We start from the raw sequence: 16,880 nt of genomic DNA, 5'->3' as shown, positions 1-16,880 counted from the left end.
CAGGCAACTTGTGACACTTGTTTTCATTCGTAAAAAAGAGACCCACACAAGGGAGCTCAGTGGTTTGTGTTAATGATATACAAGGATTCTTGTGGAAATCAAAGGACCAGAGCCATAACAGGACTTGGCCTTCCCAAGATCAGAGTGGTAGGATGTTCATTGTTCAGTCTGGCTCTTGGTCCCTACACAGCAAGCACTGTGGAATTTCAACATCTAAAGGTACAGGTAAAAGGTAAGCTTTCATGGTCAAACTGCTTTTGTGAAGTAGCTTAAAATGGTTTCTACAGGATTTGTCAAATCTTTTATCCTTTATCATGTATTTTGAATTATCAAGCATGGGGAATAAGGTACATTTTCCTAAATATCTTTTTAAAATTTACTTTATTAAGTTGATCTACAATGTTGTATTAATTTCTGCTGTACAGCAAAGTGATTCAGTTATATGTACATTTTTTACATATTTTTTCCATTATGGTTTATCATATCATATTGAATATATTAATAGTTTCCTGTGCTATATAGTCGGAGAAGGCAATGGCACCCCACTCCAGTAGTCTTGCCTGGAAAATCCCATGGACAGAGGAGCCTGGTAGGCTGCAGTCCACGGGGTCGCTAAGAGTCGGACACGACTGAGCGACTTCACTTTCACTTTTCACTTTCATGCATTGGAGAAGGAAATGGCAACCCACTCTAGTGTTCTTGCCTGGAGAATCCCAGGGATGGGGGAGCCTGGTGGGCTGCCGTCTATGGGGTCGCACGGAGTCGGACACGACTAAAGCGACTTAGCAGCAGCAGTGCTATATAGTAGGACCTTTTCTTTATCCATTCTGTGTGTTAAGTTGCTTCAGTCATGTCCAACTCTTTGCAACCCCATGGACTATATGTAGCTCACCAGGCTGAGCGAGTCCATGGGATGGATTCTCCAGGCATGAGTACTGGAGTGGGTTGCCATGCCCTACTGCAGGGGAGCTTTCCTGACCCAGGAATTGAATCCACATCTCTCTAAGTCTCCTGCATTGGCAGGCAGGGTCTTTACCACTAGTGTCACCTGGGAAGCCAATATATATAGCAGGACCTTGTTCTTTATCCATTATAAAGAATGGATTTTTACAACTGCTAATCCTAAACTCTCAACCCAACCCCACCAAACCATGGGACCACAGGTCTGTTCTCTGTGACTCTGTTTCTGTTTCATAGCTAAGTTCATTTGTGCCATATTTCAGATTCCACGTATAAGTGATATCATTTGGTCAGTATTTGTCTTTCTTTCTGACTTTGTTGTTGTTCAGTCACTAAGTCATGTCTGACTCTATGAACTACAGCACACCAGGCTGTCCTTCACTATCTCCTAGAGTTTGCTCAAACTTAAGTCCACTGAGTCAGTAATGCCATGCAACCATCTCATCCTCTGTTGCCCTCTTCTCCATTTGCCTTCAATTTTTCCCAGCATCAAGGTCTTTTCCAAAGAGTCTGCTCTTCACATCAGGTGGCCAAAGTATTAGAACTTCAGCTTCAGCATCAGTTCTTCCAATGAATATTCAGGGTTGATTTCCTTTAGGATTGACTAGTTTGATCTCCTTGCAGTCCAAGGGACTTTCTGACTTCACTGCTATGAATATTGGGGTGCATATCTTTTTGAATTTCAGTTTTGTCCCTATGTGCCCAGGAATGGGATTGCTGGATCAAATGACAACTCTCTTTTTAGTTTTTTAAGGAAACTCCATACTGTTCTCCACAGTGCTGCACCAATTTGCATTCCCACCAACAGTGTAGAAGGGTTCCCTTTCTTCCACACTTTCTCCAGCATGTTACGTGTAGATTTTTAAAATGATGGCCATTCTGACCAGTGTGAATTGGTACCTCACTGTAGTTTTTATTTGCATTTCTCTAATAGTGACATTAAGCATCTATTCATGTGCCTGTTGGCCATCTGCATGTCTTCTTTGGAGGAATGTCTATTTAGGCCTTTTGCCCATTTTTTGATTGGGTTTTTGTTTACGTATTTTGGAAATTAAGCCCTTGTCAGTCATATCATTTGCAAATATCCCAATTTGTAGGTGTCTTTTTCTTTTATGGTTTCCTTTGCTGTATGAAAGTGAAAGTGAAGTCTCTCAGTTGTGTCCGGCTCTTAGCGACCCCATGGACCACAGCCTACCAGGCTCCTCCATCCATGGGATTTTCCAGGCAAGAGTACTGGAGTGGGGTGCCATTGCCTTCTCCCCCTTTGCTGTATAAAAACTTGTAAATTTGATTAGGTCCCATTTATTTTTGCTTTTATTTCTATTACCTTGGGAGACTGACCTAAGAAACCACTGGTATGAATTGTGGTAGAAGATGTTTTGCCTACATTCCCTTCTAGGAATTTTATGGTGTCATATCTTATATTTAGGTCTCATTTTCCTAAACATCGTTTAAAGTAACAGCCCCTGAACTGGTGAACCACAGTATACATTCTGAGAAACGCTTTGCTAGGCATTTTCCTCGTACTGGATGAGTCTAACCTCTGAGCCTCTGTGAGAGTTAGGGGTGATGGGGTTGGGAGGAAGCCAGTACAATAACTGGGGCTCAGAGGTCCAGAAGCAGGCCAGTGACCAGTCAACATTGTGTATCAATACTGATTCCACGTAACAATTTTTAGCCTGTCTGCCTTTGCTGAGCAATCTGCAGTCTCTTAGAAACTATGAACCCAATGCCCAGAGACAGTTCTTATTTTCATTTACTTGAAACAACAAAGTGTTCTTTGTCATAATCAAGGAATGGCAACACTCCCTTTACTACATGGATATTTTAGTGTTAGAAATGAGAAGAGTCATTGTAACCATAAAAAAACACAATGTAGCAACTGACATTTTCATATTGTATCTTGCAGCTCTAAAACATATGACTATTTTTAGGAGGATGTCATAATTTCAAGGGAAATTCTCATTTAAAACAAAATTAGGCATTTGTCCAAATGCCCTGAACTATATGTGTTTATAGAGGGTAAAACATTTATAATAAATCGTACCCCACAAACCTATCTTTAAAACAACCAGGGAACTCTGTATTTTAGTATATTCTCATGAGGAAGTCACTTAAGATTCCTGAAAATTCTGGGCCAGTTCTGGGTGATGAGGTCATCACTGCAGACAACTCTGGTTCAAGTCAACTGCAGCCTTGTGAGAGATGACACGGATCATACCTGTTTTCCTGAAACTAGGAAGCTGGTATGTTCAACGTGAAAGCATGCTCCTTTACATCTCCAAAGAGTGGCTGTGCTCCTCAAGAACTGTCCTCTACCCCTTACTGAGCTGGTAGAGACACAAAGGCAGGCCAGCTCCTGGAAACACAAAACTCCTCAGGACCATGACTTTGTACTGAGGAATCCGTCAGCCTTGCTCAAACTTCCTGAGGACTCCACTGATGTCTGACACCTTCCTTAATTCCTTCCCACTCACCCTCAGAGGTCACACTTGCTCACAATCTCTTGGCTCTAAAGCTCTCTCAGCCTCCTCCCGCTCCCTTCTCCTTCATTCCCATCATCATTTCCACCCCCCAAATCTCTTGTATATCCAATGCCATCTCAGGGACTGCTCCCCAGAGGACCTGAACTAACACACTGGGGGACTTACCCTCCCCCTCCTTTCTTTGGCCAAGGGTTGCTCCCAGAGGTGGTGGACCCTCTAGCCTGTAGCACAGGCTGAGAAAGGCCTCCGGCAGAGCTGCAGGTGTTTGCACCATGACATCAATAAGGATGTGGCTCACCAGCATCATCTGGTACACAACAGTAGTTATCGGTCTTTATGACTGTGGTTTATAGTATCTCAATAACTTTCCTTTTCGAAAACCCTCCTCATCTATTTTGCAAGTATTTTGGAAGACTGCGCCAAAAGAAAAAACTGAAAAGACAAAAACCTCAAGCTTTATTAAAATGTCACCCTCTTTTAAACATTTGACAATTTCCTTCCTAAGAAAGAATGTCCTTTACCTATTTCAGGAATAAAAAACTTCTGGTTGAGATATGAGAACTACTTGTTTAACGCACAGTTCTATGCTAAATTCACCTTATACCAAACTCATTCCTGAAAGTATAAGAGCCTGATGGATTTTATAGGATGAAGAATCTGAGTTTAACTTCGAGTCCTTAAAAGCAGATATAGGAAAAGTAATCAGTCCAATAGGTTTCGAAAAACAAATTTAAGGCACAAATGATGTGCATGTCATATACATATATACATGTTTATATATTTTAGTACACTGAAGTTGAGAATAAGCCTTCTATTTTAGTTCTATTTAGTAGGCCACTGAGTTGTAACAAAATTTATTGAGAATGAATCTGTAGGGATACGCAGTGTTCCTACAATAAAGATAAAATTGACAAGAGCAATAAAGAGTGCATGACACTGTTCTAAATAGTATTTGACTTGACCAAGGCTACTCATGCTAATGATCTCACTATATTAGTCATTTGAAATGCTCTAACTAAAATTAGTCACCAGCCAAATACAACAATGGTTCTATTTAAAAATTAATTTAATGCTTGGCTAAAGCCTAATTACATATGTAACTATCCAACAGTAGTTCTTAATTTCCAAAAAGTTCCTCTTTTGAAAATCACAGAATCATTTACAACATGGTATAAATATTATAGGGCTTCCCTGGTGGTTCAGTCAGTAAAGAATCTGCCTGCAATGTGGGAGACCTGGGTTTGATCCCTGGGTTGGGAAGATCCCCTGGAGGAGGGCATGGCAATTCACTCCAGTATTTTTGCCTAGAGAAGCCCCAAGGACAGAGGAGCCTGGTAGGCTACAGTCCATGGGGTCTCAAAGAGTCAGACACGACTGACCAACTAAGCACAGTACATAAATATTATAGAAGACCATGGATATTAAACTGCCTGGGTGTGGGGAATCAGCAAAATGTGTTCTTTATTGCATATATAACTCACATATGTGGGATTTTAAATATAATGCTAGACTACTAAAATACAAATGCATGTATTTAAGCTGGTCAGGGAGTAAAATCATGAATGAGACAGGACAGTCAGCCCAAAACCATGCAGTTAGGTTGTGGGTCTATTATTTCCAGAAATGAAATGTCTGTGTTCTCTTCAGAAACCTATGTTGCATATATTATTTAGAGCTCACATTAAACGAACAGTTGACTGTAATGCTAACTCAAGGAAGAAAAGTTCACCATTCACCAATGACTAAGTCCACACTCAACTCTCAATTTTAAGGCAGCACAGCTTCAGTGACAGCAACTGCTAACCAAAAGTGATGAATAGTCACTTGCCAGCCCTTTTGTTGCAACAGTGTAGTAATTTCCCTAAGACAATTTGCTACTGACTAATTTTTCTGCTGTTAAAAGGCTTGCTCTGTAGAAAAACACCACAAATTTCCAGTGTGAAAGTAACTCCATGGTGGTATAAATATACATATGCATAACTATACAATATACACTGCACCCATCCTTTACAGAGAACAATTAACTGAGAGGGTTAATTTAATTGACCATATAAAATACTTCTGTAAACAAAGTATGGCAGGCAGTAAGGAAACCATTCATAGACTTCCTAGAAATTGAATTCCTTTCATTGTGAAGAAACTGCATTTAAGGACACAGTATTGAATATTAATAACATTCTTTGTATTAAAATCAGTCAATATTTTACAGTTTAAGAAACTTTACATATATACAAATTTTTTACACTGGGAATGGTATTAGAGCAAATAGGCTTTTTTTTAGTCTCAAAGATCTATTTTCCTTCGATCAAAGACTTAAATTCTTTCACATTGTGGTCACTTGCAACAGACATAGCATGATCCAGAGCTCGAACACTTGCAAGGAGTTTTACTATCTGTTTTATGTTTTCTCTAAAAAAGAAAAAAGGAAACAGAGATAAGCAAGTTATAGCATGTGAAAAAAATTAACCATATTAAAAAAGAAAAAACTTTCCTGTTTAGATGAGTAGCCAGAAAAAGGACTCATTTAAAAAAAACAAAACACCCCACATCTTGTTCAGATCCATGATTTTCATTTATATCTAGAAAGGAACGAAAGCAATCTATTGCCTAACTACTTCAGAGGCCAGCCACCCATTCCTTCCAAACCCAAGTCCTAGCTCTTCCAGAATATACCAGGAACACAAATTGTATTTGTGAGTATTCATCACCAATCTATCAAGATCCAGCATAACTTCCATTTCTCTAAAATCCAATAATAAAGTATAATCTGGCTTCCTTTATCACCTAGCTACAAGTCATTCTCAGCAATTCTCAAATTTTAGCATACATCAGAATTAGCTAGAGGAGTGCTGAAACACAGACCACCAGGCCCCTCCCTCGGAATTCTGTTCAGCAGGTCTGGGGTGAGGCCTGAGAATCTGTGTCTCTAACAAAGCTCCCAGGTGATGCTGCTGCTGCTGGTCCAGGAAGTACGTTTAACATTAGTTTGAGTCAGTGTGACATTGTCAGTTGTCTCTTCTCTATAGAACTGTAGTAAGCACCTTTCTGGGAAGGATTATAATTTGTAAGATGTTGTGACCCACATGGAGCCTACTTTATGTGCACTGCACACAGCAGGTATTTAAATAGTTGCTAAATTCTTTTCTGTAGAAAAGTGAATACTGTTTGTTTATATTTAAACTCCCCAAAACACTGCAACCAACACCAAAATGATATAAAACTTAACATAGAACACAAACATCCCCAAATTGGGATATAACCTTCAATATACTTGGGGTTTCAGTGGCTATTTTTTCTTGGGTTTATATCTGTAAAATGAACCTCGAAAGACCAAGATGCATGACATTCTAAGAGTCTATAGTCTCCTCAATTTTTCATGGGGGAAGGCAGAGAAAATAATGATTCATTCATTCCCCTTACAGCTGGTGCTTACTAGAAGTAAGTCTTCCCTTAATATTTTCATGAATAAATAACACACTGAAAAAAGATTAAGTAAGAGTTGCAAAAGTGAAAAATACAATGCACATTTTTGGCAGGTTTATCAATATGAAGTCAATGTACAATTTAAAGTAAAATATAAACATGTCTCTACCAAAAGCATTTTAATAATACTAGACCAACAACTAAGACTCTAGATCACTGTTTCATTCAGTAATTATAAATAATTACCTTGCATTTCTTTTTTCCACATCAGAGCACCCAATACTGTTTCTGTAAATTGTATCTGCTAAGTGTACAAGGTATCGACAGAAGTTTTCTAACTGAGAAATAGTTCTTTCTCCTTTAAGATTCACGAACCACTGCTTGGGGAAACAATTAATTACCTATGGAAAAGAAAGATGTAGAACAGTTAAAACAAAAATAAAGTGTCTAAAAGCCAAGTCTAGACAACAGGTATAATGTATTTAACTGGAAGATATGCTATTGAGCTATGTATTAACTAATCACTTAGAAGGGATATTCTTTTAAACCAGATTTTCTACATAAGCTATACAAATATACTTGGATATACTCTAATTTTAAACTTTGACAGACACCCAAAGTAAAAGATAATTTCTCCAAAATTTAAGTACATTGGGGACATAAAATTGATAACTAACTGCCTCACTTTCCAGTCTTCCAAGCCCTACATGAATTGAGCTGACCTTTTGTCAGCAGTTTTTGATGTAATAATATGTATAGCATAAACACCAAATCGCAGCCCCTCCCCCGCAGAACCGTTCAGTCAGCAGGCATCCATGCCGACAGCGGGAGCCACACCAGCCCAGCACAGGGTGGAGAGAGCATCATGCCAGAGGGGCAGCCTAGGGCAGGCACCTAAGCAGGGCCAGCACGGCATGGCAGCAACTCGGCATGGGGAACCGAAACCTGAGCAAGGGGAAGCCTGTTCCCACTTGCGAGAAAGCGGCCAGTGGGCAGACAAGGCGCCCCACCGAAGAACCTGGGGATGCTTGCAGAAACAACGGATTCGAACTGGGCCAAGCAAGTACCAGGTGTGCCTGGAACATCGTGCCAGGAAACAAAGAAATGCTCCCCCAAATTAGAAACAAGGTCACAGAGGTCAACCTGAAGGAGCCCCTACTAATCAAGTCTAGTACAATTCTTGCCAAAGATGCAAAATGTGAATATAGCCATGAGAGAATATCAGAAAAACCCAAACTGAAGGACATTCTACAAAAAACTGGCCTATCATTTTCAGGGGTATCAACGTATGAAGGTCAAGGAAACCTTCAAATGACAACTGAATGGAAAGGATGATCTGGAAATTTCTTTTGCCAATTTCTTTGGATATTATTGAGACAGCTGATAAAACTTGAAAAGAGCCCTAAGAATTAGGTGACAATATATAAATGTAATTTCCTAATGTTGATGTTTATACTGTAATATACAACAAAATCTATGTTTACAGGAAACAAGACACAAAAATATTTGATGGTGAGGGAGTAAGTCAGAGAATTACTCTGACATGGTACAGGTCAAAAAGCTATACTGTACTTGCAGAATTTAATTGTATTATTGTTTAAAAATTAAAAAACTATCAAAATTGTGTATATAACACATGCATATAAAGTAAACTCATGTATAGTAAAACAAAATTAACTAAAATTACTTCTTAAATGAGAAAAGAAACCATTTCTTTAGTAACACTTAGAATAGTATTCATTCAACTGTTATAAAACTATCTCCAAGTTAAAACTTTTATTAGTACCTACAAAAATAAATATTGATATAGATAGATGGATAGAAGGATAAACATAGACATACAACAGCACAAATTTTTACATAAAAAATGCTAAGGGGATTTGGGACCACCTGGGCGGCAAGCTGACTGTCAACATTACAGCAAATTCAATAATCAAAGGGGTTTTCATAAATTCCTCAAATCTCTTCAAACAAAACAATTCATCTTAACGTATATGCTTTAAAAACTACAATATGTGTCATTTAACTCACATTTTGGGCTTTTTTGATGCTGTCATCTCCATATTCTGAATTCTGAAAAGCCATGAGAATGTATCTATTTAATAAACCGTCTATTGATAATTCCTGAAGAGTTTTGTTTGAGAAAATGCCATACCATTGAAGAAAATTCCCTAAGAGCTAGAAAGAAGAGAAAAATTATTTTTCCCAGTTCCAGTGAGATATAATTGACATGTAACATTGCACAAGTTTAACAATTTAAACATATAGTGATAGTTAAAATATATATTGTGAAATGATTACCACAAGTTTAGTTAACATCCCTCTCTTCACAGAGTTACACATCTTTTTTCTATTCTCTTAGCAATTTTCAAATACACAGTACACTATAGTTAATTACAGTCATCATGTTGAACTTTACATCCTGGATGTTTGTATCTTTTGATTACTTTACCCCATCTCCCCATTTAGACAGCATATTAAAAAGCAAAGACATTACTTTGCCAACAAAGGCCCATCTAGTCAAGGCTATGGTTTTTCCAGCAGTCATGTATGGATGTGAGAGTTGGACTAAAAAGAAAGCTGAGCACCAAAGAATTGATGCTTTTGAACTGTGGTGTTGAAGAAGACTCTTGAGAATCCCTTGGACTGCAAGGAGATCCAACCAGTCCATCCTAAAGGAAATCAGTCCTGAATATTCAGTGGAGGAACTGATGCTGAAGCTCCAATACTTTGGCCACCTGATGCAAACAGCTGACTCATTGGAAAAGACCCTGATGCTGGGAAAGATTGACGGCAGAAGAAGGGGACAACAGAGATAAGATGGTTGAATGGCATCACCGACTCAATGGACATGAGTTTGAGTTAAACTCCAGGAGTTGGTGATGGACAGGGAGGCCTGGTGTGCTGCAGTCCATGGGGTCGCAAAGAGTCGGACTCGACTAAATGAAATGAACTGAACCCCACCTGTTGCAACCACAAATCAGATCTCTGTTACTACAAGTTTGTTTTTTTGAGAAGGGAAGAAAAGTACTGAGAGGCAATGTAAAGCGATTAAATTAAGTACATACAAAGTAAATTACTTACACACTAAAACACCTTATGAAATACCATGGACCATGTCTTGCCCAAGCACTAAGAAGCAGTTTTGAAGGGCCTGAATATTTCCTAGAATGACTGAGATGTACTAAACTTTAAATAGCCACACAGAGTTAGTAGTTACTGTAGTGGACAATGCAGGTAAGAACAGTTTCCATCATAACAAGTACTGGCAGAGAAGTGATTATTCTTAGATAAATGTCCGCCCTTGAAAATCATGAAAAACGTCATAGTCCTATGACTATGCCAAAAGATGGAAATTTTCTTTCCGACTACCATATTGCATGCTTCCCTGGTGGCTCATTGGCAAAGAATCCACCTGTAATGCGGGAGACTTGGGTTCAATCCCTGGATTAGGAAAATCCCCTGGAGAAGGAAATGGAAACCCACTCCAGTATTCTTGCCTGGAAAATCCCATGGACAGAGGAGCCTGGCAGGGTACAGTCCATGGGGTCGCAGAATCAGACACCACTGAGAGACTAACCTGTAAGACTTGCATGTTTACCAGACCTCATGAACCAGGACACTGGAAGCTACTTAAGCTCAATACCCAAAAGTCCCCACGCATTCTACCATAAATACTTCTATGTTCTCAGTATCTCTCATCCTAGGAAATACAACATTATCCAACAAATCAAGCAGGCCACAGCCGACATGTCACTCCCAGCCTCTCCCTCAAGCTGTCTCACCCCGCCCCCACCCCTGCTGTCCCTTCTCTCGGTCCCCGCTGCCATGCCCCTAACGGAGGCTGCCGTCATCTCTTTATGGCTCAGGGACAGCTCTTCTCAAGCAGGGTCTGTGACAGAACTCAATCCTACAGAAAATGATCTGCGTAACTCTTTAGTTTTCCCAAGGATGGGACAAACTAATACCATTCCAGATACATACACGATAGAGGCCTGAGGGCACCAGGACCTAAGTGTTTGTTCCCAGAACCGCAGTTGAGAATAACTGCTGAAGAGTCAGACTGGCCTGAAGGAGACTCCCATCTCTACCAGTTAACAAAGGAGTAAGCCTGGGTAGGTGATTCCGCACCCCACTGTCCCATCAGTGGAGTTAAGCTCACAGGACTGTTGTGAGGATTCAAGAGAATATAATCTGAATAAAGAGTGTGGTACAGCGCTTGGAACACAGTAAATATGTGGTAAGTACTAATTCCCATTTTCATTATTACCATCTTTACCTACTTCAAACCATTATCTCCACACAGCAACTGCAATATCTAAAAAATGGCAATATTTTGCAAGTCACCTCCCTACTTAAAAACCCTTCCACGACCCATATAAGGGCAGATGATTTTCAAAAGCAAATGAATTTAATAAAAGATCATCTTTTCAACAAAGTGTGCTGGGGCAAATGAACCTGAACAACCAGGCCTCATGCCATATATAAAGATTAACTCAAAATGGATCACGGACTTAAATGTAGAGCTTAGCCATGAAATATCTAGAAGAAAGGCTAGAGAAAAACTTAGTGGCCTTGTGTTACACAAAGATTTTTCAGATGTGACATGTAAAGCACAATCCATAACAGGATAAAATAGTAACTGGACTTCATCAGAATGAAGAACTTCTGAGAGAATGAAGACAAGCTACAGACTCAGGGGAAAAAGTTTGCAAATCATGTATGTGAAGTATTTGTATCAAGAATACAAAACTCAAAGCTCAATAGTAAGAAAACCCAATTTTTTAAAATGGGCCAAAGATTTGCAAAGATACTTCACTAAAGAACATGAGTGTTAGTTGCTCAGTTGTGTCCAACTCTTTGCAACCCCATGGGTTGTCACCCACCAGGCTCCTCTGTCCTTGGAGTACTCCAGGCAAGAATACTGGAGTGGGTTGCTATGCCCTTCTCCAGAGGATCTTCCTGACCCAGGGATCAAACCTGGATCTCCTGCACTGCAGCCAGTTTCTTTACCATCTGAGCCACATACAGATGGTAAGTAAGCACATGAAAACATGCTCAGCATCATCAGTCATTAGGGAAACACAAACCTTAACAAGACCTGAACATACACTTGGAGAATGGCTTAAAAAATAAAAACCCTGAAAGATACTGAGGTGTGTGAGAAAGAAATAGAACACTAATACTGTTGGTTTAGAAAACAGCTTTCAGATATTTACCTAATAATCTAGATATTTATCAAACAGAAATAAAAACTTATATACCCAGAAAAACCTGTATGCTGACAGGTTTATTCATAATTACTCCAAACTGTAAACTATCTAATGGATAAAAAAATGCACCAAAAAATGGTATATCCAGAAGAATCTGAGAAAGGATATGATTCAGTATAACTGAATCACTCTACTATACAACACTGTCAAGTCAACTATATTTCAATAAAAAATTTTTAAATGCTATATTCACCATTTGAAGACAGGAATGAACATAAAATAACACTAAATCATGAATGCATTATGTTACATGAATGCACCCAGATTCAAAAGGCTAACTAGTATATAATTCCATTCCTAAGACATTCTTACAAAGAAAACTATAAGACAATAAAAAGGTCTTAGGAATTGGGGGATTTGGGTTATAATCTTGATTAGAGGAGTCTCCTATAATGTTTCCACGTAAATTATAGCTTCTGTATCATCTGGATTGCTTATCTCTTCCCTAACTCTAGCCACCCTGGACTTCTCTCAGTTCTAGTATATCTTTCTCTCCCTCACCTCAGGGCCAACTAACAACCTAAATATCACTTCTCAGGATGGATGGGAATCTTCTATGCCCCTTGTCATATGCTCCAATACAACTCTGAATTTCTTTTTTCAAAACTCCTCCTACCTGAGGTTACTTATTTGCTCTAGTCAATTGTGCTAGGTTATAAACACCATGATGGCTCTACTTCTATCTTATTCAGTGCTATATTCCCCCAACTTAGAAGAGTACCTGGTACTCTATTTGCTGAATAAATCAACTGTGGTTTAGTAAGGCATTTTGTTGGGTAGTCTGGACCTTATTGGGACTCAGAATTCATTTTCTCCTCTGGAAACATCAAACCTATGAAGTTACTTAACCAAATATTAAAATACTTTTTGGAAATATACTGTATGAAAGTCAAACAAAATCCAAAGCTTTCAGATAGCTTGTAGACACTTACCTTAACTGAAGACCAAAACTGTCGTTGAAAAAACAAGTAAGGCCCAGAATTTTTATTTTCCAAGACACTAAGGAAAAAAAGAGAAACACATCATGATCAAAAGTTGTGCGTTAAGTTCCATCTTATTTCTAGAAGATTTCTGTTAAGTAAGAGGTGAACAAAGGAAGCAATGAATTTTTCTGATTTTCAATTGTATTCCAGAAGACAGTAATTTTAAAAGGTAATGGCTATGTATTCTGAGATAACGGAGCGCTGTTTGTTTTATTCTGCTTAAGGGAAGCGGTTTCCACAATGAGCTCCTCAATCTGGGCTACACGTTTAGACTACTTAGGTGAAGTTTACATTACAAGCTACGCTTAGTTTTCCCAAAATTTAAGAAGCTTTCTCTGAAAAACAATAGAGAATATTATCATCTTTAACATTTTTAGGAATAACTTACTTTTTGGGATACAAGGGCATGAATACATCATCATCTAAAGTTCTCCTCATTCTCAATAGAAGTGCTTTTAGGTATACCTGAAGAGTTAAAAATAGATCATGCATTATAATAAGGGTTATGGTAAAAGTTTAGGAAATAAAACTAAGCCACATTCCAAAGCACCTAATTGAGTATTCAATTTTGAGTGAACAGCTCAAATTTACTTTCTCACCAAAGGTCTTTCTTCTTAGTTCACGCCTCATCAATTACCAAGTAATAAAGTCATTTAGAAATCTTCCAGCCCCTTAATCTACTATATAAAGGTTTAAAATCAGACCTGTAAGTCTGGTTCTTCTCAAAATGAGGTCAGAAAGTAAAACAATGATAAAGAGTACTTTCCTATGTCTATATTGCTTGTAAGAAAGTTCAGTGGGGGCAGCAGCAATTTAAAGTTTGGAAACTAATTATGCAATAACAACACCTGATTGTTTTACATGCTATTACATGTTTCGGGATTTAAATTATCAATTGGTACACATCCCAGTACTTTTCTGCTTTTCTTTCCCTCCCCCAAAATTAAGTTCTTTAAGGGATGTCTGATTGTGAAAGGGGATGGGGCGGTGAGAAGGATGAAAACAGTATAGATAAGAAGCTATCTAGACTCTTTTAAAATTAAAAACCACTATCTCAGATTTTCTATATAAAGGACCAGATACCTCAAGTGGGAGAATCAGATTTTCTGACTATAACCCACTCGTTTTCTCAACTTGCTCGTTTTCAAAGGGAGAGAAGATACATAAAAATTTTTAAACTTTTCATAAATAATAACTAAATTACCTGTGTATTTTTATTTTCTGCATTCACCACTGAAGGATATCCATTTATTAATTTTAGAGTAATTCCAACCATTCTTGAAGTCTGTGTTGTAGAAAAGGGGTCCCACATATTTTCAGCAATCACTATTAAGGAAAAAAAAAGGTAGAAGGTACTGAGATATAGACGTAAACTGCAGCTGATGTAACTCTGATGTCAAGCAGTTCTCCGTTTAGAAATGCCAATCGTGACTCTTCCTCTAGAGCATGAGCTTCAGTTGTCTTTGTCCAATTAACCACAGAAATGTTGACAATTAGGCAAAGGTGAAGAGGAGACACAGATTCCTATTATTTTCTGCTTCTTGGTGAAAATAAAGATTGGGGATTTTTATATCCCAGGAGATTCTGTCCCAGTGTCAAGAATCTCTAACTGAACCTAAACTTTTTTCATATTTTAAACAGCTCCCTAGGTCAATGATTTCTAAACTTTTGTGAGAAATTGATGAAAGAAATGAAACTGCTCCCTGGAAAAATGCATATTGTTCCCAAAACTATGTATTCAGTTTTGCTTCAGGCAGTCCTTAAGAGTCTAAAATCTCCCTACTGCCCCCAATTCCAGGCCCTCCCCAAGGTGGTCTTCAAAGTCCCAAGGTAAGAGACAGGTACCCTTTAGCCATCTCTGGGTCTGACTGTAACTTCATTATTAATAATGTAATTTCTATGAGAATATATGCTCTGATTAAAAACTCCTAACAATAGATATGAAAAACCCAATGCGTGTGAATGTTCAATTCCGTAATCTATACCTGTTAGTTTAGGAAGAATCACCTTTTCAACAATGGTAGGCAACAGTGCGACATCGACATCGTCCTTTTCTTGCTCTCGCTCTTCACAACCATAAAACAGCAAAGATTCAAACCACAGCATGTTCTCAAAGTCACGACATTTTGCCTAGAAAATATTTAAAAGGTTACCCAAACATTTAAAACAGTGGCTAGTTCTGCTTCTAGCCACAAAGAGAGTAACTGGAACTGGATTCAGCCTTCAGCCATAAACTAAATATGTGACAAAATATAGGAAACATCTATTCTTAGACAATGGACCAGCAGAGGCAGCATAGGGCTATGGGCCCTGAAAGAAGGCAGTCGAAGGACGTGACTCCTGGTCAGGAGAGCAGAGCAGGGTAGGGAACCCCCAAGCAGAGCAGTGCTGCTGAGTCAGGAGCCAGAAAGGCAGCTCAGGGAGGCTGAGACAGCTGGCGGCTGCGGGACAGAGGGAGGAGCTGTGAAGATGGAGAGCTTGCAGGGGCGCACCACTGCGCCGTGAGCCTCTGCTGTGCACTGGGACACACAGCATAGCGCGCAGCGCCACGGGGGCTGGGCAAGCAGGAGCCAGGAGCCCAAGAGTCCCCAGAGCTCATGTTTTTCTCCTGTTGTTTCCAGGGCTTCCACCTCAGCCTTCTTTTTGGTATAGTTTACATGCTCAACCCAGCCCATCTCATTCCTGCCCACGGCTCCACCCGTATGTTGGTAACTTACAAAACTGTTATCTAAAACATGACCACTAGATGTACATAGACAATTCAACAATTACCTAGACAATTACCTCCCTTAGGTAACAGGCAAACAGTTTCTACTGATTGCACCTCTTAAATCTCATCCTCCTGATTTCCATCACTACTGACTTAGTTTAGGGCCCCACTTCACATCTTCTTCACTGAGCTTTCCCATGACGTTCTACAGTTTTCTGGGATCAAAGGACCAAGTTCTTATTCATTCATGTTCCTATTTCCATGTCAACACTTGTAATTTTAGTTGAGAAAGATACTGTATACAAATTGAGAAGCAATAGATGGTGCTCTTAAAAAGGGACAGAACATAAAAGGAAAGATTGGTAAGATTACACCCAGTGATACTCTGTATCACTTATAGCCCTGAGCATGAGGTACCTCCTGGGAAAAATACTTTATTCAAGCTTCATCTCTTCCCCAAGCATCATGGTATCCTGCTTTCCAACAGTGAGAGAAGACACTCACCTCAAGCGGAGTCCAGGTGAGAAGCTGCAGCCTTATGAGGGGGTTGAGCAGCTTTGGCAAACAAAGGCCGATGTAGGCATGCTTATAGGATGTGTAGTATTTTGAACGCCAGGCTTCAAACTGGGATTTAATACAATCGATTGAATAGAAACTTTCAAGGACATCTTCAAAAACTTTGCTAGACTCTTTTGAAATGCGATCTAAAACCAACAAAAACAAAGAAACCCCACAGAGAAATGTTAACTTAGTATGCAGTAGAAAAAACGCAGTTCAATTATTTTCAGCATTTTCTCTGTAGCCTGAGTAAGTAATAAGATAGGCTCATTAACAAAGGAACGGTCCATGGGGTCACAAAAAGTTGGACAAGACTGAGCGACTGAAATGAATTATCAACTGAAACTTAAAGGAAAGGAAACAGAGATAAACTTAGCCTCCAAATGTCTATCACACAAACTACAGTGCAGGCAGGTGCCATTCTGCATAGTTCTAATATGTACCATTATCTGCTACCATAGTCTAAATAACACCCGTTCCCCAAAAC

The 16,880-nt window shown here is 39.1% G+C and overlaps 1 protein-coding gene across 1 annotated transcript in view; it reads right to left on the bottom strand.

Moving 5' to 3' along the window:
- Positions 1–3,879: 3,879 nt before the first annotated feature.
- The window catches only part of PAXBP1 (PAX3 and PAX7 binding protein 1), a 32,992-nt gene continuing 19,991 nt past the window's right edge, over positions 3,880–16,880 (bottom strand). The window contains exons 11-18 of the mRNA XM_027533715.1: positions 16,340–16,539; positions 15,111–15,255; positions 14,330–14,451; positions 13,514–13,590; positions 13,075–13,141; positions 8,901–9,047; positions 7,116–7,270; positions 3,880–5,855 (exon numbers count right to left, since the gene is read on the bottom strand). Of these exons, the coding sequence (XP_027389516.1) occupies positions 5,738–5,855; positions 7,116–7,270; positions 8,901–9,047; positions 13,075–13,141; positions 13,514–13,590; positions 14,330–14,451; positions 15,111–15,255; positions 16,340–16,539 (1,031 nt within the window). The 3' untranslated portion in view covers positions 3,880–5,737. The remainder of the gene's footprint in view (positions 5,856–7,115; positions 7,271–8,900; positions 9,048–13,074; positions 13,142–13,513; positions 13,591–14,329; positions 14,452–15,110; positions 15,256–16,339; positions 16,540–16,880) is intronic.

The sequence above is a fragment of the Bos indicus x Bos taurus genome, chromosome 1 (assembly GCF_003369695.1).
Source record: "Bos indicus x Bos taurus breed Angus x Brahman F1 hybrid chromosome 1, Bos_hybrid_MaternalHap_v2.0, whole genome shotgun sequence".
In the NCBI taxonomy this organism is placed as follows: Eukaryota; Metazoa; Chordata; class Mammalia; order Artiodactyla; family Bovidae; genus Bos; species Bos indicus x Bos taurus.
Note: the sequence above shows the minus strand (reverse complement) of the source record. Positions and strands in the feature narration are given on the sequence as shown.